We start from the raw sequence: 21,655 nt of genomic DNA on the forward strand, positions 1-21,655 counted from the left end.
TCAGCGCTGCTGCTGCTGCTGCTAAGTCACTTCAGTCGTGTCCGACTCTGTGCAACCCCATAGATGGCAGCCCACCAGGCTCCCCTGCCCATGGAATTCTCCAGGCAAGAACACTGGAGTGGGTGGCCATTTCCTTCTCCAATGGGTGACAGTGAAAACTGAAAGTGAAGTGGCTCAGTCGTGTCCGACTCAGCGGCCCCAAGGACTGCAGCCCACCAGGCTCCTCCGCCCATGGTATTCTCCAGGCAAGAGTACTGGAGTGGGGTGCCATTGCCTTCTCCGATAAATTAGTGCAGTCACTATGAAAAAGAGAAGGGAGGTTCCTCAAAAAATTAAAAACAGAACTACCATATGATCCAGCAATTCCATTCCTGGGTATTTAACTGAAGAAAACAAAAATGGTAACTAGAAAAAATTAATGCATTCCTACATTCAATGCAACATTATTTACAAAAGCCAAGATATGGAAACAATCCAAGTGCTCGTCAACAGAGAAATGGATAAAGATGATGTGTTTTATATACATACACACACACACACACACACAGGAATATTACTCAGCCATAACAAAAGAATGAAATCTTGCCATTGTTAACAACCAATGAACTAAAAGGGTATCATGGTGAGTGAAATGAGTCAGAACGAGAAAAGCAAAGTCTGTATGACTTCAACTGTATGTAGACTCTAAAAGACAAAGCAAAGACACAAACCTAAAGGAACAGAAGCGGAATCACAGATGCAGGGAACCGGGTGCTGGGGCATGGGGGGGGGGGGGGGGGTGTGTGTATGCAAGATTGGAGGGAGGGAGAGGGAGGAAAGGAATACGTTTGTGAGGGAGATTAACAGGTACAAACTTCTAGTTAGAAAATAAATGAGTCAAGGGTATGAAGTGTACCATGTGGGAAATACAGTCAATAGTTATTAATATCTTTGTATTATGAAATAGCACAACCAGATTTATACTCTATGAAAAGCACAAAAATACCAAATCATTATGTTTCGTACCAGAAACTAACATAGTGTTGTAGGTCAATTATACTTCAAAAACAAACTCATAAAAAAGAGATCAGATTTGTGGTCATCGGAGGCCAGGCAGGGGGAGGCAGAAGTGGATGCAGGCAGTCAGGAAGAGAGGTGTAAGAAAGATCTGAATGCTCACTGTACTGGACAGACTTTGGACGCCGTCATCACACTAGCCCAGCCTACGTCTGTTCTCAGGGCTCCAGCACCTCTGCCCTGGTTGACCTCACAGCTATGACAATTTTTTGAAAAAGAAAGGCCACTTCTTAACTGAGGACACAGCGTTTCTCTAGATATAAGCTGCAGCCTGATTCACTTTCCAGGTTTCCTGCCTTACACATTTTTCACCTGACACTGCAAACGGAAGAAACACCTTTCAGTGTTTCCAATAATGGACTTCTGTTGTCAACTGTCTTGTAATTTCAAATTTGTCACTGTTTGACATCAAGCTTACATAAATGATTTAAATGAAACAGGATACTCAGAACTGCCTGGATGTTAAAGTTATATAAATTTCAGATTCCAAACAAATCACTATTGTTTTCTACATGTTCAAATTAAAATTGAACATGCCCGTTATTTTCAATCATAAGTAACTCATTTCCATACCACCCCAGGACTAAGATGAGAGCAAACTGATGATAAGAGAAGATAAGGTCGTGTGTAGTGAGCAGCGCATCGGAATGGAAAGGTCGGCAGGCTCTGGGCCTGCTGTGCCCCACAGCCAGTGCTGCCACCGCTGGGCTGCGTGACCCACCTGCGGGGCCAAGGGCAGTGACCTCCCTGTCTGCCACACTCACAGAGAACACACATCAGCCTAGCTTCACAGAGGCACTGGAAAGATGGCACCATGCAAGGAGTGCCTGAAGGTGCTGCTGCTACACCATACACTCCACATTACCCCGCACTGTGATCTTTCTCAAGTGCTACTGCTACTTTCTACACTAGACAGTTCTTTTCATTTCCGCAGGTGCTCCACTGAGGACCTGCCACGCACCAGGCTTTGTGCTGGGTACTGAGGAGGACTAGAGAAGAAATCAACATTAAGATGTTTCTATTATGTTCTATGTCCTCTAACCCTGCTGGAGAAACAAAGTATCCATGATGATTTCATCGTTTCCAGGCAGGGAGAGAGTGCTACGAACAGCGCTATGATCGGGCGCTCTGACTTTCAGCCTCCTGTCCAGTGTATCCTAAGCACACTGTTGATGAATCCTAAGAGACAGAACGGGCAAACCCATATGGACATCTGGGCTCTAGTGCCTGTGAGTAAACTGTTACAGGAGCTCAGTGAAGAGACAGATATGGGGGGAAAGCTTCACAGAGGAGAGGAGTTATCTGTCACGCATGCTGGTTTTGTCTCCATTCTGTCAATCCTTGTAATAATGATACTGTGAAGTAGAAGCCTCCCCGTTTTACAGATTAAATCCCATCTCAGAGAGAGTAAGTAACAGGGTCAGGACACAAAGCGGCAAGGGAGTATTAAGTCTGCTGTGACTAAAACAGCTTGCACTCTCTCAGCTCTACCACAAATGTGATCAGCATGTAAAGAAGGGAGAGAGGAAGAAGCCCTTCTGGATACGAACATCTAAAAAAGACCCACCTGGAAATAAAAAGAGGGTGGCCAAGTCTGGCGAAATGAGAAACAAAAGGCATCGAGCAGTTATGGGAAATAAGGTTAAGGGACAGACAGGCAAGAATACAGGCGGCTAAGAACTGTGGACTTAATCGTATGGGTCAATAAAATGGAACTGGAGACTGTAAGCAGGAGAGGAGAGGATGAAATGCAGGCATTAGGAAGGTGAACGTCATATGACAGAGATGGGCTGGAAAAAATGTACAGCATAACAAAGGACAGATTTTTAAAATCCCAAGCACTTCACTACTTAAACGGAGAAGGCAATGGCACCCCACTCCAGTACTCCTGCCTGGAAAATCCCATGGGCAGAGGAGCCTGGTGGGCTGCAGTCCATGGGATTGCAGAGAGTCGGACAAGACTGAGCGACTCCTTTCACTTTTCATTTTCATGCACTGGAGAAGGAGATGGCAACCCACTCCAGTGTTCTTGCCTGGAGAATCCCAGGGACGGGGGAGCCTGGTGGGCTGCCGTCTACGGGGTCGCACAGAGTCGGACACGACTGAAGTGACTTAGTAGCAGTCACTATTTAAATAAAGCCAGTAACAACACTTCCATTATAAAATAATCATACCATCTCTTGCACAAATCTCTTAAAACACATCTCTAGGCACTTTAGAAAATGACCACTGCATCCCACTAATTCTTATGTGGGTCAGAAACTGCCTCTACCTCCAGTGCATCAAAAAAACAACAACACAACCCCTCCGGTCAGAGAGGCCTCAGAGCACAAGGGCAAAACAGAAGAGATAAGAGCAGGCTCCAACACACACACTCCTTGACAAAGAAAAACAAAGTTGTAGAAAAGCTGTATCTTTCCAAACAATAGTTGTATCTTCACTTACAGAAGCACTTAGAACTATTTTTTCAGGCAGAAAAAGTTAACTGACAAACTGGAGCATGACTTTCCTATAACCCCAGATTTGCTTTGTCACCCAAGCAAATTTCTAGTTTCCGCTTCTCACGAAAATCAACACAAAAGCATCAGGCTCACCCTGTAAGTGCCCATTTTCCTTTCTCTTCTATGTACATGGAGCGCCCTGCCCCACCTTTTTAAGCGGGGACTGCATTCAGTGCCCCCTAGGCAGTTATCACTCTAACTCTCAAGTTCTACATCCCATTCAACCTTGGCCACAGGAAAATTCGACAGCGTTTCATAACCTAATGCTGAGCTGCATTCAAGCCAAGCCTCCAAACTGCTTCAACACAATTGACACCTGGTGCAGGATCCCATCAAACCCTTCAGTGACTGTCAGGTAGACAACAGCAACCTAATTAGCCAGGACGGCCCACGTGACACGAGTCTGGCCAGTACCACAGTCAAAGACAGCTCCCTAGACTCATTTAACCAATAAGGATCACCTTGCAAAGGAGAACCAGGCGAGAAGGCGAGCAGCTGGGGGTTTCCAAGGGAATTAGAGTCAAGAGACGTGGCAAGGTGGGGGGCCGGGAGCGGCTGAGGAAAACATAATTGTCTTTTAGGCAAAACATCTGACGTGGACATGACCTCACTTTCAATTCTGCAGCCTTAACCTTCATCTTAACCTTCCAGAAAGTTAAGTGCACTTGAGATTCTGTGAGCATAAGAAGTGTCCAAACCACATCTTGCTGTCCTCCTTTCCCTGTAGAGGAAATGTGATATCTCTGCCTAAGTCCCAAGATATTTTAACTTATTTAAGGACATATAAGCTTCTCGAAAATTACATTTGCTTCTGCTGCCCAAGACATTCTGAGGTACCAATCACTGGATTTTCAGTCTAGAGGTAAACATTAAAACACAAAGTGGGTAGAACAAAGTTATTCACAGACAAGCAAAGTGCAAGGGCTGATGGTAACCCTAAGGTAAGTACACATTACTGCTTTTTAATCCAGGACAAACCTCAAACCCTACAAACACCTAATTCACAACTCTTAACAACCAGAGCCTATTTTCTGAAAGCCTCGAGAGCTTGGCTTTACCGACAACTCGATCTGCAGAGCCAAAAATTCTCGACAGAAGCCCCTGGCTGTCAACATGGACTTAGGAATCTGCTTTATGCTTGGGCGACGTAACATTTAGAGCCAAGTAGACTTTTTTAGGACCTTGAGAGTACTGACTTGTACTTTTAAAATTTTCCTGCAGCCTAAAGACTGGTCGGTAAGACTTCAACGGCCAGCTAGACCAGGTTTATCCACTTGTGTGTGTGCCTTTAAAATGCTGCCACGGGCCCATGAAACAAGAAAAAAACTTTTTCTCTACTAAGCAATAAGGATAAATATAGACGCCACCTCTGCAAAAAAAAAATAAAATGGGAAGGAGGGCGCCCGGAGGGCTGCATGCTAACGCCAAGCCCGGCGAGCAGCTCTGCGCCCCCGCCGCGGGCGCTGAGGCGGAGTCCAGCGGAGAGAGGCTGGTGGGACTGTGGCTCCCGGGCCTGTGGCGACTCCGGCAGGGCCCCAGGGGCGGCCGCGCCCGGCCAGGAAGGCGGGCAGCGCGCGGGGGTCCCACACCCGGCCCGCCGCCCCGGGCGGGGACTCAGGAAGCCTCCCCGCGGCCGGCGGCCGACACCGGCCCCCCACCGCACCCCGCTGCCCTGCAGGCCCCCTCGGGCAACGGCCCCGGGCCCGCGGAACTCACAGCTTCAGCCGCTCGTAGGTCGTGGCCGCCATCCTGCACCACAGCCTCCCTCCTCGGTTTCCGACCGCGCCGCCCCGCGCCGCCACCTCGGCTCCGGCGATACCGGTCACCCTCCTCCAGCGGCCGCAGGTCCCAGCCTCTTCCCACCGCCCCGCCCCGCCAGGCTGAGAGAGGAAACGGGACGCGGCGGCGGACAAACTTAGTGCGCGGGCACCGAGCGCCACGGGCGCACAGTCCGACGCGATGCCGTGGGAGGGCGAGGAAGAGCGCGGTGACGTAGCGGCTGAGGATTGGCTGAGCGCGTGGGCTGGGGAGAGGCGGAGCCTTGGGAGCTTGCAGACCCGAACCACGCAGCGCCCGGCGCAGCGGCGGAAATGCTGCGCTAGTGTCGTGGAGCCTGTCGTTAGGTGCGTAAGGCGTGATCTGCCCTCCAATGCAGGTCTAATTTGTACAGGGCCAGTGGCGCAATGGATAACGCGTCTGACTACGGATCAGAAGATTCTAGGTTCGACTCCTGGCTGGCTCGAGGTGTACTTTTTGTCGTGTCTGGGCCTGATGTTAACAGGGTGTCCGTAGCAAGGACTCTGGTGAGAAGGGTAAATGTCTCGGATCTTAAGGCTTGTTGTGTTGCTGTTCATTCGCTAAATCTTGTCCGACTCTTGACGACCCTATGGACTGTAGCAGGCCGGTCTCCCTTGTCCTCCGCTATCTCCCGGAGTTTGTTCAAATTTATGTCCATCGAGTCAGTGATGCTATCTCATCACTGCCCCCTTGTCCTTTTGCCTTCAGTCTTTCCCAACATCAGACTCTTTTCCATTGAGCCCGCTATTCGCATCAGGTGGCCAGAGTATTGCAACTCCACCATCAGTCCTTCCAGTGGATATTCGGGGTTGATTTCCTTAAGCCTGTCCGAAATGTCATCTGTTGAGCTGGGTTTGGAACCCGGAGTTGTCTCAGGTGGTTTGTAAATTGCAAAGTGCCCTAATTAATGATGCGCAAGAGGAGACTCTGTAAACGGGGTACATTTAAGAAAACACAGCTAGGATGGTGGTAGTTGGGGGGTGGGGGTGTGCTGTGGTCGGAGGTTAGCTAGCGGATGCCACAGTTGCGCACTTAAGGCAGGGGTTCTGGCCCTATTTCCAGTGGAGCAGAAACCCCCGCGGCGTCGCGAAGAGCCGCGCAGTCAGTTTCCCGGGATCCGGCGAGCTCTAAACTGCAGCGGAGGCGGGAACGCTGCAGTGCGACTGTGCGCGGACTGGGGGTCCGCAAAGTGCTCGGGGTCTGCAGCCCTGTTATTTCAGAGGGTGTTTTTACATTACCAAGACCCCAAAGAATCTAATATATTACAGCTCCTTTTATTCGTGCCTGAGTGGAAGACCTAAGAAGGACCGTAGGTCTGTGTTGGAAAGGAGAGTGAAACCTGAAACGTAACATCTGACACTGTCTATTCACTAACCATTCAATCGATCAGTTAAACTCTCCAACACGTTTTTTCCTCCTGAAGAAATTACAAGACATTTGTAAAATACCAAAAAGTACTGGGAATTAAAAAAAAAAATCCAAATTCCCATCACGAGATCATTACTATTAACGTCACAATTCCTCATTACAATCAGCGTCATAATTTTTTCTTATGGACTTCTTCCATACTTTTTAATATAAATAAACCTATACACGTATTTTTTCCAAATCTTCTTTAATTGAAGGATAATTGCTTTACAGAATTTTGTTGTTTTCTGTCAAACCTCAAGTATTTTTTCCAAATTAGAGACTGACAAATGTCTTTGTGTTCATTTTGTTCCCTTAGCTTTCATCTGAGATTTATGGTCATTAAATATTCCTTGAAGATAGCCCGTGAAAAAACTATATATTTCAAATATTAACCTCTTTGTTGGGAATTTGAATCATCAGTTTAATACTTAAAAAAATAATGCTGTGTTGAATTATTTCTGATATATATTAAAAATTTTTAGATGTTGAACGATCAGACAGACATTTTTAAGGTCCATTTCATGGATGTTTTTAATAATTTGGTACATATTTTCACATTGCGTGCCAAAAAACTAGATACACATTTCCATCAACAGCATCAGTTTCCTTGAATGCTAATGAGTATTATAAATTTCATTATTTTTTGCAATTTTCATAATTGACAACTGGAACTTCCTTTTGCTTCTATTTATTACTCGATGTATATATCTTATCTTGATATATGTACTAATTTTCTTAATAGATTTTTGAACTTTTAAATATATTAAGGACTTTAATTCTTTAGCTGTCAAACACATGCAACGTTTTTAGTTTTTTTACATTTCCTTTTCCTTATATTTTTGAACCTCCAGTAATTTTCACTTTTATATACTCAATAATTACCTTATGATTTTTTCTTTTCAAATTGTTTTGTTTGTATTGCTTTTTCCCATGTACTTTGATCCATTTGTAATTTATTTTGTTGATTGTCCCCATGGAAAGATCTAGTAAGTCTTCAAACCTGTAACTTGAGCAGCAGTGGCTTCCCTGGTAGCTCAGACGGTGAAGAATTCGCCTGCAATTCGAGAGATCTGGGTTCAGTCCCTCGGTTGGGAAGATCCCCTGGAGAAGGAACAGCTACCCACTCCAATATTCTTGCCTGGAGAATTCCACGGACAGAGGAGACTGGAAGGCTACTTTCACTTTCTTTCAAGAGCTCTGTTTGCTACTTGAACTGTGTGTATGTATGTGTGCTGTGCTCAGTCGTGTTTGACTCTTTGTGACCCCCTGGAATGTAGCCCACCAGGCTCCTCTGTCCATGGAATATTCCAGGCAAGAATACTGGAGTGGGTAGCCATTTCCTCCTCTGGGGGATCTTCCTGACCCAGGGATCGAACCTGCATCTCTTGAGTCTCCTGCAGTGGCAGGCAGATTCCTTACCACTGAGTCACCCAGGAAAGCCCTTACTTGGACTAATTCAGTCAATTTCACAATAGTTCTATAAGTTAAGTTCCATTGTTATAGCCATTTTTACAGATGAGGGAACAAAATTTGATTACATTCATTGAGCAATTAGGTGGTGGAGCCTGAATTAGATCTTGAATTCAGGCTTTTGATCCCAAAGGTGCCCTGCCCAAGGGCTTCCTGTGCACCAGAGGGTTGGCCACAGGAAGAGACTCAGGGTCATTCCCTCTCTGGTCATGGATGGCAATCACATGTGCTCCTCTCCCCTTCTTCCATGCTAGAGCAACCAGGAGACCTCATCTCTAGTCCTGGGCACACCCCAGCCCAGACGTCTTCCCCAGGTACATCTTCATCCCTTGTAGCCTCAGTTGCAGAAAAACAGTAGCCTACGTCTATAAAATCAGAATAGCCACTCTCGTTGCTTGCCCCTTCCTCTTGCCAAGACCTACCTTCCTGCACATGGCTGCCTTAAATCTAGAGGGTCACTCACCTCTGGGATTCACTATCCTGTGATAAACCATAATGCCAAAGAAAAAAAAAATCCAGAGCTCTAAAAGACCAAATCCTGTTAGCAAAAAGCACCATCTACTTATTACTCCACACACAGAAAAGAAGATCCAAGAAACATCATTATGGTGGAGATCACTTTAATAGTCTACAAATTAAGGCAGTTTTATCATGAGATTTTGAATAGTTTTACTGTAACAGTAAACATTTTGAATAATTTTATCATAATCTTGAATAATTTTATAGTAACAATATTCTGAATAATTTTATAGTAACAGTAAAATTATGAATAATTTTACAGTAACAATATTTTGAATCAAAGGAAAAGAAGAGACACAGGGAGGGGACAGTGATTTCTCTGCCAAGTGAACTCTTCATCCGCCCAATGGAAATTTCCCACATCTGTCCAGTTCTGGCTCAGAGCAAATGATAGCTAACACATCTTCCTCATCTTTTTCCTATAGCTTTTAAAAGCTGTTAGTACTTCAGATAGTAACTGGGAAATCAGGACTCATTCCTGGCACAAAGGAGAAGACAAAGCACGTGGTTTCCTGGCCAACAGTTTGAATAGGTGCAGCAGACAGCAAGTTTGGGGTCAAGTCTCGCACACATTCTTTGCAAGAGCACCAGCAGCCATCACAGCCCTCATAAACTCCTACACTTGTAGGAAAACGGCACACAAACATGGCCTGCAAAGAAGTGTGAATTCCAGATCATTCTCTCAAATTCTAACATTATTCTTTTGCATCATGGGTGACTCGAGCCCAGGGAACCAAGCCAATGGCAGGACCTGAAAGCGATTGGAACTCTTTGATGACATCACTGGCCGCCCAGGACTCAGGAGAACAACTTCAGTGGATTCAGGCTGAAAGCGGTTTTCACTCGAGCGCTATAACCACGGAGACACAGTCCTGCCGCCACATGCAGACAATGACCCAACAGGACTCAATGCCCTTCCTTAAAAAAATGAACAAATCGCTTTCTACTCAGCCACGGATGGGAGGATAACAGCAGAGAGAATCCTGATACTACAGGCCCAACTGGCTTTGCTCAGGGCACCCAGGCAGTCTTTGAAGGACCCTAGCTGGGGTGGAAAAATTGACAAGAAAAAAACTAAGGGGGAAAGTGAAGCAAGGGAGAAGGTTGGAGGCTGGCTCTGGGGTCTGGAATCAGCCATAATTCTTGTTTTATCTAAAGTCCAAGCGCAAAATAGGGCTGTTTGCTCTACCTTTTAAAACAAACTCATTCATCCTGGTCTAGGAAGTGCTTGTGTGTTCTGTGTGTGCACGTTAAGTTGCTTCAGTTGTGTCCGACTCACTGCAATACTACAGACTGTCGCCCGCCAGGCTCCTCTGTCCATAGGATTCTCTAGGCAAGAATACTGGAGTGGGTTGCCATGTCCTCCTCCAGGGGATCTTCCCGACCCAGGGATGGAACCCAGGTCTCCTGTGGCTCCTGCATTTGGCAGGCGGATGCTGCACTACGAGCGCCACCGGGAAAGCCCATGTTCTTTCTACACACCTCTAAATAACCACCCGTTACCGCTTGATTTGGTTAGTAATTTATAGAAAGTTTAAAATGCCTGGTAAGTGTGCATCTATTCATGGCTTTTGTGCAAGGGCCTGAGGAGGAGACAGCACTGGCGCAAGATTCCTACCCAGTACCCTCTCTAGGAGAACCTGATAATGAGAGAAGCTGCTGCTCAGATTTCTAGAATGTCTAGAAATTCTGTCATTGTTCTTCAATTTGTATGAAATATTTGCTGAGATACTGAAATTGCCTCAATCAAGGCCACTTTAAAAATTTCATTTAAAAAATCAATCACCGGTTTTTAAACCATAGTTGATCTTCGAGAAGCCCTAGGGTTAATCCTCATATAAGTTACAGTCAGCCATCTGTAACCATGGTCCCTCTGCACTGTGGATTCAACCAACCGCAGATTGAGGAGTACCAACTGCAGTATTTAACTACTGGAAAATAGCCACCTATCAGTGGACACAGGCAGTTCAAACCTGTGTTGTTCAAAGGTCAACTGTTACCCAATTTGCAAACCAATCCTCTGCTTCTGACGTGGCTCCAAGGCAGTTTTCTTGCCTCTGCTTGACTTGAAAGTGGAAAGGCGTGTCACCAAGGCCAGAAGTCAGCCTAGGTCGCCGAGAACGGTTAAGACACATTGACTGGCTCCATCTGCCCACCAGCCTCACCGAGGCTGAGCTGGATGATACACTGGGAAGGGAGGGGACCCAGGGCTCACTTCCCCAGCCCCTCTATACTCACAGGATTTTAAGAGGCTCGGCCTGTGAAAAGGAACCAGTGGAAGCAAACATCACAGCCTGGACTGAAGTGACATCTGGCCAAAGTATCCACCAGAAATGGAAAACACAAGCCACAGTGCCAATTCTGTGCTGCTTACAGGCAACTGCCACCAAATGAGCCAAAACATGGCTTAGAAGTAGAGCAGGGCCAGTGAATAGCCTGTGAGTCCCTTGTGCCTTTGGGGTCCATGGACACCCTCCGAGGTCCCAGCCACCAAGTCCCTGACTCTGGGTGTGAGGAGGCAGAGAGCAGACGGCGGCCGCTGTGTTCCCGGCCGGGCTGGCAGCGGTGAGATGGCCCCCGCCTTCCTGCAGCAAGGCCCAGGGCTCCTCCCCGTGGGCTGAGAGGGTGAGTGCCAGCCAACCTTTTACTTCCTCTTTTTTCTCATTGAAATACCAGAGGGTACTGACCTCTGGCCTTGGGCGTGTGACACACAGGGCAGACTTTGGCCTTGAGATCCTGCCACCTTGGGGGAACCAGGAGGATGAAATGAACACAGCAATCGCACCCAGTATCCATCAGATCTATTCCCAGCCGACCTTTAGTTACGATTTCAGTGTACTGACCCACTGGGCTGACCTGGGCAAAGCCAGAGATTCCTAACATGCACCAGCTAAGCCAGTGTGATGGGCAAGTCCTTCCTTAACCTGAAGCTCTCTTCTGTGAGGTATTTTTGTGTGTGTGTGGGAGACTGGAAGTAGAGGGAAACAACTTTTAAACAAGAAGAAAAAAAAAAAAACAGACAAAAGCAGTGTACCTTATACTGGTTTCTTCAGATGTAATGCCTGGGCCAAGAACTAGGCAAGAGAGGAACCTGTGAACTGAATATAACTTATGCTGATTCTCTCTCCCAGGCTGGCTTTGAGATCTCACACACACAAAGTCTCCTCGTTTATAAGGGGCTAGGTCTCAGTACACGTGGACACCCTCTCCCAAAGCCCATGGTAAATAAGCAAAACACAAGAGGATCCCCACAGAAGATCCTGAGACCTGCCTTTGCAAGAGCAACTCTGAAGTTCCAGACTCTCGAGAGCTCCAGAGGGAAAAAGGGCAAACAGGCGGGCAAAAGAGGCCTGGCGCCCGCACTGAGTTCTCACCCCAAAGCCCACTTCTTCGACAGAACAGGGTCGACCTCCGCCAGGGCCCCGGGCTGCCTTTAAAGGCATGAGGATCTACGGGGCACCAGAATGCTATCCGGGTACGAGGAGGAAATCCCGTCTCATTTCAAATCTTGGTTCTGTTTTAACCAAGTGAATGCCTCCTGAGGTGCAGAGCGCATGTTAGAACTTCCCTTTTGCAAGGATGCAATGAAGATTTGCAGCCATTCTACAGAAGTGAAGCTCTGGGGTGGAGGGAAGTCTTAAATTACAGGGGTGTCTGTGTGTGTGTGTGTGTGGTTGGGAGGGGGTGTTTGTTGGGGGAGGGGGTGTTTGTGGGGAGGAGGGTTGCGTATGTGTGTTTGGGTGTGTGTGTGTGTTTGGGGGGTGTGTTTGTATTTGGGCGGGGGTGTGTGTGTTTGGGAGGGGGTGTGTGTCTGTGTGTTTGGGAGGTGTTGTGTGTGTTTGGGGGTGTGTGTGTGTTTGGGGGGTGTGTTTGTGTTTGGGAGGGGGTGTGTGTCTATGTGTGTTTGGGAGGCAGGGTATGTCTGTGTGTTTGGGAGGTGTTGTGTGTGTTTGGGAGGGGGGTTGTGTGTCTCTGTGTGTTGGAGGGTGTGTGTCTGTGTGTTTGGGAGGGGGTGTGTGTCTGTGTGTGTGTGTGTGTTTGGGAGGGGGTGTTTGGGTGCAGGTATTTCCCAAAGTGGAGGGAAAGGGCTGAACACACTGGCAGCTGAACTCTCTTCAGAGCATACGCTGAGTACAAGTCTTTCCCTCTGAAGCATGAGCTCCTCCCAGAAGGACAGGAGGGTTCATTCAGTCGCCTTAATGAGATCTGTCACATGCCACGCGCTTGCTGGGGCGTCTTCCTGAGTTGGCTGATGAGGGTGTGGCAGCAGAGAAAGGCACTTGGAAAATACACAGCCCCAGCCCGGCAGGGATCCCCTCCCTGGTTAAAGGAAAGGCGCCCCCTGCACACACTCAAGAAATCCCCTGCCTCCCCCAGCCCCAATCCCACCCCGGGTGTGACTGGAATGAACTGGCGGACTTCTCAGGATGCAGCCCCGGCTCCTCGTCTGGCCGTGAGGTCTGCAGGAGGCTCTGGCTAGAAGTGGTGCTGGCGAAGGGCTGTGGGCGAGGGGCCCTTCTCCAGCCTCTTGACGTGGCAGGAGTGGCAGAACAGGTGGTCCTCCAGGGGGTAGCATCGGTGACCGTCTTCATCATTGAGCTCCAGGCCGCAGTCCTGGAGTGAGGCAAAAACACGCAGTGGTGGAAAAACAAAAAGCAGACTGTAAGAGGTCCTGTATGGCTTCTGATTTCAGTACCTTTAGGCCGTGAAAGTCTGGCACCTTATCTTACGACCCTGGATGTGTTCCAGTGTCTCCTGGTTTATAGTCTGTGGGAACTTGAATTTGAATCCTGCTGTTGCGTGAAAATTGTATAAACCTTATGTTGAATTGGTTCATAGTGCTTTTCAGATCTACTCTATTTTTCTACTTTTCTGTCTATTCATTCTGTTAATTTTTGAGCGTTTGATACTGAAATTCCAACTAAAAATTCTTGATTTATCTACTTAAAAGTTGTAATATATAGTGGAACTATATGTAACTTTGATGTATATTTTCCACGTCTCCTGCAAATGTCTTATCATACTTTCATAATTAAAATAAATAAACGGGACTTCCCTGGTGGCTCAGATGGTAAAGTGTCTGTCTACAGTGTGAGAGGTTCAATCCCTGGGTTGGGAAGATCCCCTGGAGAAGGAAATGGCAATCCACTCCAGTATACTGCCTGGAAAATCCCATGGACAGAGGAGCCTGGAAGGCTACAGTCCATGGGGTCACAAAGAGTCGGACACGACTGAGCGACTTCACTTCACAGATTGCAGGAGTGACAGAAAGGCGACACACAGACCCAGACACCAGCAGAGGGCGCTGCCTCACTCTGGGCAGAAAACGCCAGCGCCGAGACGCAGCTCCAGCCTGCCCAGGGAGGGCCTGCAGTGTGCTGCTCAACACCTGAACCACTGGCCGCAGGAAGCTCCCCAGCAGTTGCAACGGTGCTGCTCGGAAATGAGATGTCATGGTAGTGCCAACACGCACCAGATTTCCAAAACTTAGGATGGGAAAAGGATACAGAATAGCTCAGGAAGAATCCTTTATCTAGACTGCGCTTCCATCAGTCACATGTTGGATGTATCAGTTCAGTTCAGTCGCTCAGTTGTGTCCGACTCTTTGAGACTTGAATAAAAGCACAGGCCAGCCAGTGCCTCAACGTTTTTCTCCAGCACCTGGGGTACCACTGACAGTGACTCCCACCTATTTCTTCAGTGCTGGCAGCGGAGTCAAGCTGTATGACCCCCACACTTGCTGTTCTCCCTACCCACAGCATCACAAAATAAATCACTCCTTCTGTGGGTGAGTCCACTTAATTCTGGCTGAAACTCCACGGGCACTTTCATCATTTGAGTCCTTCACAAACCCCGGCTCCCCTGACAGTGACGGGGCACCGGTGACTCCTTCAGCCTGGGGAGTGGCAGCAGAGAAGGGACCGACTGGGTCCGCCTGGCCTCACACCAACCAGGGACATGCCTGTTTCCACGTGTGGGATGGCAGCAGGGTGGGGAGGGCTTCTTCATGGTTTTCAGGGCTCAGTTGAAGAAAGGGGCTCCTGGCAGACAGAACAGCCCACAAGCTGAAGGAAGGGAGTCTTCCCCCAAATGACACACCTGCCTGACAATCTGGCCCCCCAAAAGGATCTGAAACCCACACTTCCCGCCACCCCCTCCCTCAACTCTGCAGCTTCAGGACTCAGTGGTTACAAAGGTGGAAAAAATAGTAAAAAGACTGTTATACCCAAACATCTGCATCTTTTGCAACCTCCGCCCCCCACTACCACCAAATCAGGCTTTACCCCGTTTCTTCCATCAGCTCTGGGACACAGCTCCTGGCCCGCATCTTGCCCCCGTCAACCCACGATGCTTCCTTCTCAGACTTCTACGACGCGTTCTGAGGGCCTTCTAGGGCAGGAAGGGGCTGCCTACCTCACAGTGGTAACACTCCACGTGGTAGTCTCTGTCCATGGACACGACACGGATGGTCTCATCTGAACCCTAGACCGAAAGAGAGCAAGAGCCTGAGGCTAGCTGGGGCCATCGGGCTCTGCTGCCGGAGGCTGGGGGAGGGCCTGGGGCAGCAAGACAGGGGCCTTAAGAGAAGAGCAGGAATCAGCCGTGGATACTAATGGCGGCAGGAAAAAGGACACAATTAGGGGATGAGGGGAAGTGAGAGGGGTGTAGGTCTACCATCTGGAATGCTGGAGTCAGCAGTGAAAAGACCACCTCTGCGGTTTTGTTCATCTCTCACCGTCTAACCTGGGAGCTAGTATCGAGTCAAAGAATACTTTGCAGGGACTTCCCCACACGTCCACTGCAGGGGACATGGGTTTGATCCCTGGTTGGGGAACAAAGGTCTCACATGTTGTGTGGTACGGCAAAAAAAAAAAAGGATAAAATTTTTTTTAAGCAATTGACCCAATTATAGGGACAGGTAGGGTATAAGAAGGGCACCAGGCTCGGGAAGGCAGCTAATGAGAAAGAGGCTTCTCGGTGTGGACACCACTGTCTCAGAGCTGAGATTTTAGAAGAATTTTTAAACAGGTATAAGAACAGGGCTTCCCAGGTAGCTCAGCTGATAAAGAAACCACCTGCAATGCAGGAGACCCTGGCTCGATTCCTGGGTCAGGAAGTTCCTATGGAGAAGAGATAGGCTACCCGCTCCAGCATTCTTGGTGGACCCACACCAGCTTCCCTGGTGGCTCAAACGGTACAGAACCTGCCTGCAATGCCGGAGATCTGGGTTCGATCCCTGGGTTGGAAAGATCCCCTGGGGAAGGGCATGGCAACCCAATCCAGTATTCTGGCCTGGAGAATCCCCATGGGCAGAGGAGCCTGGAGGGAAACAGCCCACGGGGTTCCAAAGAGTTGGACACGACGAAGCACAGCATAGCGTAAGAACGAGACGCAGATCTTGTAAATGACCCAGGGAGATATGCCTTGGAAAACGCCGGGAGCAGAGCTGAGAAAGCATCTTACCTCAGGAGGAAGGATGGGAAGGCCGCAGGCTGCACACTTGGGGGCCAATACCCTGTGGGGAGAAGCAGAGGGCAGTTGGCTCTCCCCACCTCCCGCCTGTCACCTGTCACATGAACCCCTTTATGAAGACGGGCCTGGCACACTCTTGGGACTATTGCTTTGGGCTTGTTCCCCAGTGGTAACAAGCGCACGTGGCCTCCTCACTCCACTGGGGGTGGAGACTGACCTGTCTGTTTAGCCCCCTCACGGTGCCTGGTGAAGCCTCAGGCAAACTGGGGCTGTGGAGGCCAGCCCTGAATCAGTGCCTATTGAAGTCTGGTAAGGCTGGTGCCACAGAGCTTGGCAGACTCCTCTAGCGGCCTAGCCAGGAATCCGAGTATAGGTTTTTTTGGTCCTGTTTTCCCTATAAACATAACTCTTTAACCAGTTCCTCTCCGCATCGGCATCCACTGATCCAGAGACCCGGTCTGCACCCCTCCAAACCGCTGCACGTTGGCTGCACTGTGGACAGCGGTGCAAACAGCCTGCAGACACGCCTCCTCGGGTTCCCCACCCTCCACTCTGCAGGGCTGCTGCCGGCGTGGCTGGCACGAGCGGCTCTTCCCACGCCGTCCCTCCTTACTTGTGGTAATCCCGGACACAGTAGATCTTGTTCTCTGAGTCCACGGTGAAGGGCACCCCGTCCAAACACTCATTACAGATGACACAGCGGAAGCAGCCGGGGTGGTAGGACTTCCCCAGGGCCTGCAGGATCTGGGGGTGCAAAAGCAAGAGGCCAGGACTCAGCAGGGATTATAATAGGGAAGGAAGGGAGAGACACATCAGACCAAGGGACCATATGGGAAACTGTCACCCTCAAACCAGTCCATCCTAAAGGAAATCAACCCTGAATACTCATTAGAAGGACTGATGCTGAAGCCGAAGCTCCAATACTGTGGCCACCTGATGGGAAGAACTGACTCACTGGAAAAGACCCTGATGCTGGGAAAGATTGAAGGCAAAAGGAGAAGGTGGTGGCAAAGGATGAGATGGTTAGATAGCATCCCCGATTCAATGGACATAAATTTAAGCAAACACCAGGGGATAGAGGAGGTCAGAGGAGGCTGGTGTGCTGCAGTCCATGGGGTTGAAAAGAGTAGGATACGACTTAGCAGCTGAACAACACTCTCATCCCAGTTTCACTTGGACCGAATCAAAAGATAATGACAGACTTCCCTGGCAGTCCAGTGGTTAAGACTTCACTTTCCAATGCAAGGGGTGTGGGTTCAATCCCTGGCTGGGGAGCTAAGATCCCATATGCCTTCAGGCCAGAAAACCAAAACACAAAACATAAAATGGAAGACATATTGCAACAAATTTCATAAAGACTTAAAAATGGTCCACATCAAAACAATTCTTAAAAAAAAAAAAAAAAAAAAGATGATGAGGCAGGAAAGGCTAACCGAGTTACAGGCATAAACAGGAAAAAACCAAACAGGATCCTTCTCCAGCACTTATAAATCTCCAGGAGGGAGGGTTCTCTATCAAAAATCATGATTCTCTGTACGAAATGATGCAAAGCAAGGCCATGAAAAGACCCACCCCAGATTTGGAAAGCAGCAAATACACGGAAAATACACGGAAACTCGAAAGTTAACTCTATAAGGAAACAGCAGAGCTCAGGAAAAAACCTCTTAACTTCTCCTTCCCGGGTGCCCCTTCTAAGCAGCTTAGTCTCTGCAGCCGTTATAATCCAGAAGCCGTGACTCTTATCTCAAATCCAAGTGTAAGTAAAGTGAAAGTGAAGTCGTGTCCGACTCTTTGCGACCCCACGGACTGTAGCCTACTAGGCTCCTCTGTCCATGGGATTCTCCAGGCAAGAATACAGGAGTGGGTTGCCATTTCCTTCTCCAGGGGATCTTCCTGACCCAGGGATCGAACCCAGGTCTCCCGCATTGCAGGCAGATGCTTTACCATCTGAACCACCAGAGAAGGCTAAGTATAAGTAAAGCCTCTGTTACTGCTGCTTTTAAACACAGCCAGGAGAAAGCCCCAGGCACCTTCTTCCTCTAAGCATCATTTGATCTGGATGTGGTTGATACCTGGAACTGTTAGAGCCCATCCTGAAACCAGGACAGAGCCTAGACGTGGAAGGTGGGAGAGAAATGAACATCCTCAGTGATGGAGGTGAGTCACCAAATTAACTCTCCACCGAACTGCCTACCTACCCGCCCCCCCAGCCTCTTACGTGAGATAAAACATTTTTCCTATTAAGTTCAGTGGTTCTCAAAGTTTTGCCTCTGGACCTGCAACATCAGCATCTTTTGGGAACTTAATTAAAATGCACTTTCTTGGGCCCTGCCCCAGCAATGGGTGTTTTAATATAGTGGTTCTGACACAGGTGAAAGTTTGGTAACCACCAGCTTCTCAAAGTTGAGCTGAGTTTCTGTGATTTGCAGCTCAAAGTACCTCCAATAATTCAGCAGCAGATTCGTTTCTGGGATTACCTGCACCATGACACTCCAACACAACCATGGAATCAGCGCCAGCGAGCCGGAACCAAAATGCCCGCTGGCAAGGAACCTACAAAGTAGTCATGCGCACCCCCGGGGAGGACCACACAGAAAGCCTCCCACCAGACAGAAGAAGGGGACTTGGAACTAAACAGAACCTCGGCAGAGGGTCGTGAGTGGGAAAGTTGTGCTGTGTCCTGGCTCCTTCCAGCGCCCGACGCTGGCTGCAGAGGCCAGCGCCAGGCCTCACAGCTTGCAGTCCAGGGGGCAGCAGGAGGACACGGTGCTACTGCAGCTCTCCTCGAAAAGCTCAGCTTTCAAGCTTCCTCATTCCCTCTGGGATTTCATTAACCTCCCAGGCTCCTTCGACTGCCAAAGTAGGAAGAACAAGCGGCCAGGCTTCAAAGACTCCTTGGCAATCTGGACCTTGGAACGCATTTTGTCCCAGACTAACGCTGTTGTGGCAGAAACAGACCCTTAAATTAATTTAACCCACACTGTGCCAGAAGGCAATGGCACCCCACTCCGATACTCTTGCCTGGAAAATCCCATGGATGGAGAAGCCTGGTGGGCTGCAGTCCATGGGGTCCCTAAGAGTCGGACACGACTGAGCAACTTCCCTTTCACTTTTCACTTTCATGCATTGGAAAGGGAAATGGCAACCCACTCCAGTGCTCTTGCCTGGAGAATCCCAGGGACGGGGGAGCCTGGTGGGCTGCCGTCTGTGGGGTCGCACAGAGTCGGACACGACTGAAGCGACTTAGCAGCAGCAGCAGCAGCAGTGCCAGAAGTACGGTAGGGTAATGATGCCACTCTGCTGCATTCTGACCAGCTATAATAATTTTTTTTTTCAGGTGGAAAATGCCCATTTCCAACCTCCAAGCCCAGAGTATTTCCCTCAATGAACAAAGATAAAGCAGAGACAGACAATTTACATCACGAGCTGGACAACTGAAGTGTAACTGAAGGAATCTTTCTCTATATTGTTGTGATTCTTAGTCGCAGTTATGAGTTCTGTTGTCAAAACTAAGTGTCACTATCAGACAGACATTGGCTGGAAGTTTTCAGGTCTGAGAGCAGACCTGTAAGAATCCAGGGGTGACTTGGCTTTATCCCACGAGGCAGAGAAGGTCTCCAAACTCAGTCCCTTCGCTTCCTGTACGCACAGGCTGCTCCTTATGCCTTTCAGCCGGCAGTGGCTTTGTAACTTTCTTTGATCGACAGAATGAGGAAGGCGGACTTCCCTGGCAGTTCAGTGGTTAAGACTCCAAGCTATCAATTCCGGGGGCACGAGTTTGATCCCTGGTCAAGGAACTAAGATCCCATGTGTCCCTCAGCATAGCCAAAAAAAAAAAAAAAGAATGAGAAAGAAATGATATTCTGAGATTTTTTTAAGTCAATGATGAAAGAAAACTGGTAGCTTCCACTTCCTCTCTCTTGTTGAAAGGAAGTCCAGGCTAGACTATTGGGTAAGATTAGTGGCCACAGGGAGAGAAGCCTGGAGGGTGAGAGGTCACCTTGTGTACCAGCTGAACACAGCTGAGTGAGTGACCCCATTCATTGCCACATGGAGCAGAAGAAGTGCCCTGCTGAGCTTTGCCCTAATTCCTCACCCATGGAATCATGATCAGTAACGATCACGTAGCAATAGCTAAGGGCTTCCCAGGTGGCTCGGTGGTAAAGAATCTACCTGCCAATGCAGGGGATGTGGGTTCGATCCCCTGGGTGGGAAGATCCCCTGCAGTCGGAAATGGCAACCCACTCCAGCCTGGAAAATCCCATGGACAGAGGAACCCGGCAGCCTACAGCCCACGGGGTGGCAGAGAGTCAGACATAACTTAGCAACACAGTACACACACAGCAATAGGTAAATGAAACACCCTGAGAGCCAGAGAACGCTTGGTGAATTGACAGATAAGAACAGGGCACAGGCACGTTCATAAGTTTGGACACCGTTGGCCTCATGTATGGTAGGTTTGTTGGAAGGGCTCTGAAGTCAAGGGCAAAATCTGCTAGAGAAAAGGAGCCCTGTGGAGTCGGGCAGGGACCTGGGGAAGGTGGGACTGGGGCAGGCTCCACCTGCCTCCTCCAGGGGGGTGGCTGGAGGGCCGGGTTCCCAGGGAGGCCTCAGCCGCTTACGAGGACACTGCTCACGGGGCCACGCTGTGCTGTGCTGCGTCAGAGCCCAGAGTGCAGCGGGGTCTCCTCCGCTCTGGTTCTGTTTTCTACATGTCAGCATAAAACCAGCTTATGTCCATCAGAGACATGCCTACGAGTGTTCATGGCAGCTCAGGCATAAATGGCCCCGAACTGGAAACACCCACATCTCCATCTGCAGGAGAATAGATAAATAAACGGTGCTCTATCCACACAGTGAAATTCTACTTAGCGATGAGAAGAAATGAACTTACAACAGGCGAAACAACATGGATGAATCTCCAAAACATTTTCTAAGTGAGAAAAGGCAGATCAAAGGAGTCTGTACTGTAAGATGCCACAGTATGGAGTTCCAGGACCAGTGAAACGAGTCTGGGCCTGCAGGGGTCAGAACGGTGGGTGTCTTCATGGGAGAGGATCTTTCTGGATACGGGGAATGTTCTAGATCTTGATCTGTGTGGTGTTGACACATAGGAATAGTGGTAAAGAACCAGCCTGACAGTGCAGAAGATGCAGGAGATGGGGGTTATTAGATCCCTGGGTGGGGAAGATCCCCTGGAGAGAGAAACGGCGCCCGACTCCAGTATTCTTGCCTGGGAAAGCCCGTGGACAAAGGAGCCTGGTGGGCTACAGTCCATGGGGTTGCAAAGACACAAATGAGCGAGTAAGCACACAGACACACACACACAGTCATTCAGCTGTGCACATAAGACGTGTGCCCTCTGGGTTGTTTCTCAATAAAAACAATGGTTCAGTTCAGTTCAGTTCAGTCACTCAGTCGTGTCCGAC

The 21,655-nt window shown here is 48.9% G+C and overlaps 2 protein-coding genes and 1 non-coding gene across 4 annotated transcripts in view; 1 reads left to right on the forward strand and 2 right to left on the reverse strand.

The window, feature by feature from the left end:
• SACM1L (SAC1 like phosphatidylinositide phosphatase) overlaps positions 1 to 5,532 on the reverse strand; it is a 53,310-nt gene extending 47,778 nt beyond the window's left edge. For both annotated transcript variants that reach the window (XM_069560885.1, XM_069560886.1), the window contains exon 1: positions 5,274 to 5,532. In XM_069560885.1, the coding sequence (XP_069416986.1) occupies positions 5,274 to 5,305 (32 nt within the window). In that variant the 5' untranslated portion in view covers positions 5,306 to 5,532. The remainder of the gene's footprint in view (positions 1 to 5,273) is intronic.
• Positions 5,533 to 5,726: 194 nt separating this feature from the next.
• TRNAR-ACG (transfer RNA arginine (anticodon ACG)) lies at positions 5,727 to 5,799 on the forward strand. The gene has a single exon. It is a non-coding gene; the product is annotated as a tRNA-Arg (tRNA).
• Positions 5,800 to 8,837: 3,038 nt separating this feature from the next.
• The window catches only part of LIMD1 (LIM domain containing 1), a 73,260-nt gene continuing 60,442 nt past the window's right edge, over positions 8,838 to 21,655 (reverse strand). Inside the window, exons 5-8 of the mRNA XM_069560887.1 lie at positions 16,840 to 16,970; positions 16,218 to 16,269; positions 15,168 to 15,236; positions 8,838 to 13,367 (exon numbers count right to left, since the gene is read on the reverse strand). Of these exons, the coding sequence (XP_069416988.1) occupies positions 13,230 to 13,367; positions 15,168 to 15,236; positions 16,218 to 16,269; positions 16,840 to 16,970 (390 nt within the window). The 3' untranslated portion in view covers positions 8,838 to 13,229. The remainder of the gene's footprint in view (positions 13,368 to 15,167; positions 15,237 to 16,217; positions 16,270 to 16,839; positions 16,971 to 21,655) is intronic.

This window comes from Ovis canadensis, chromosome 19 (genome assembly GCF_042477335.2).
Source record: "Ovis canadensis isolate MfBH-ARS-UI-01 breed Bighorn chromosome 19, ARS-UI_OviCan_v2, whole genome shotgun sequence".
NCBI classification, from domain to species: Eukaryota; Metazoa; Chordata; class Mammalia; order Artiodactyla; family Bovidae; genus Ovis; species Ovis canadensis.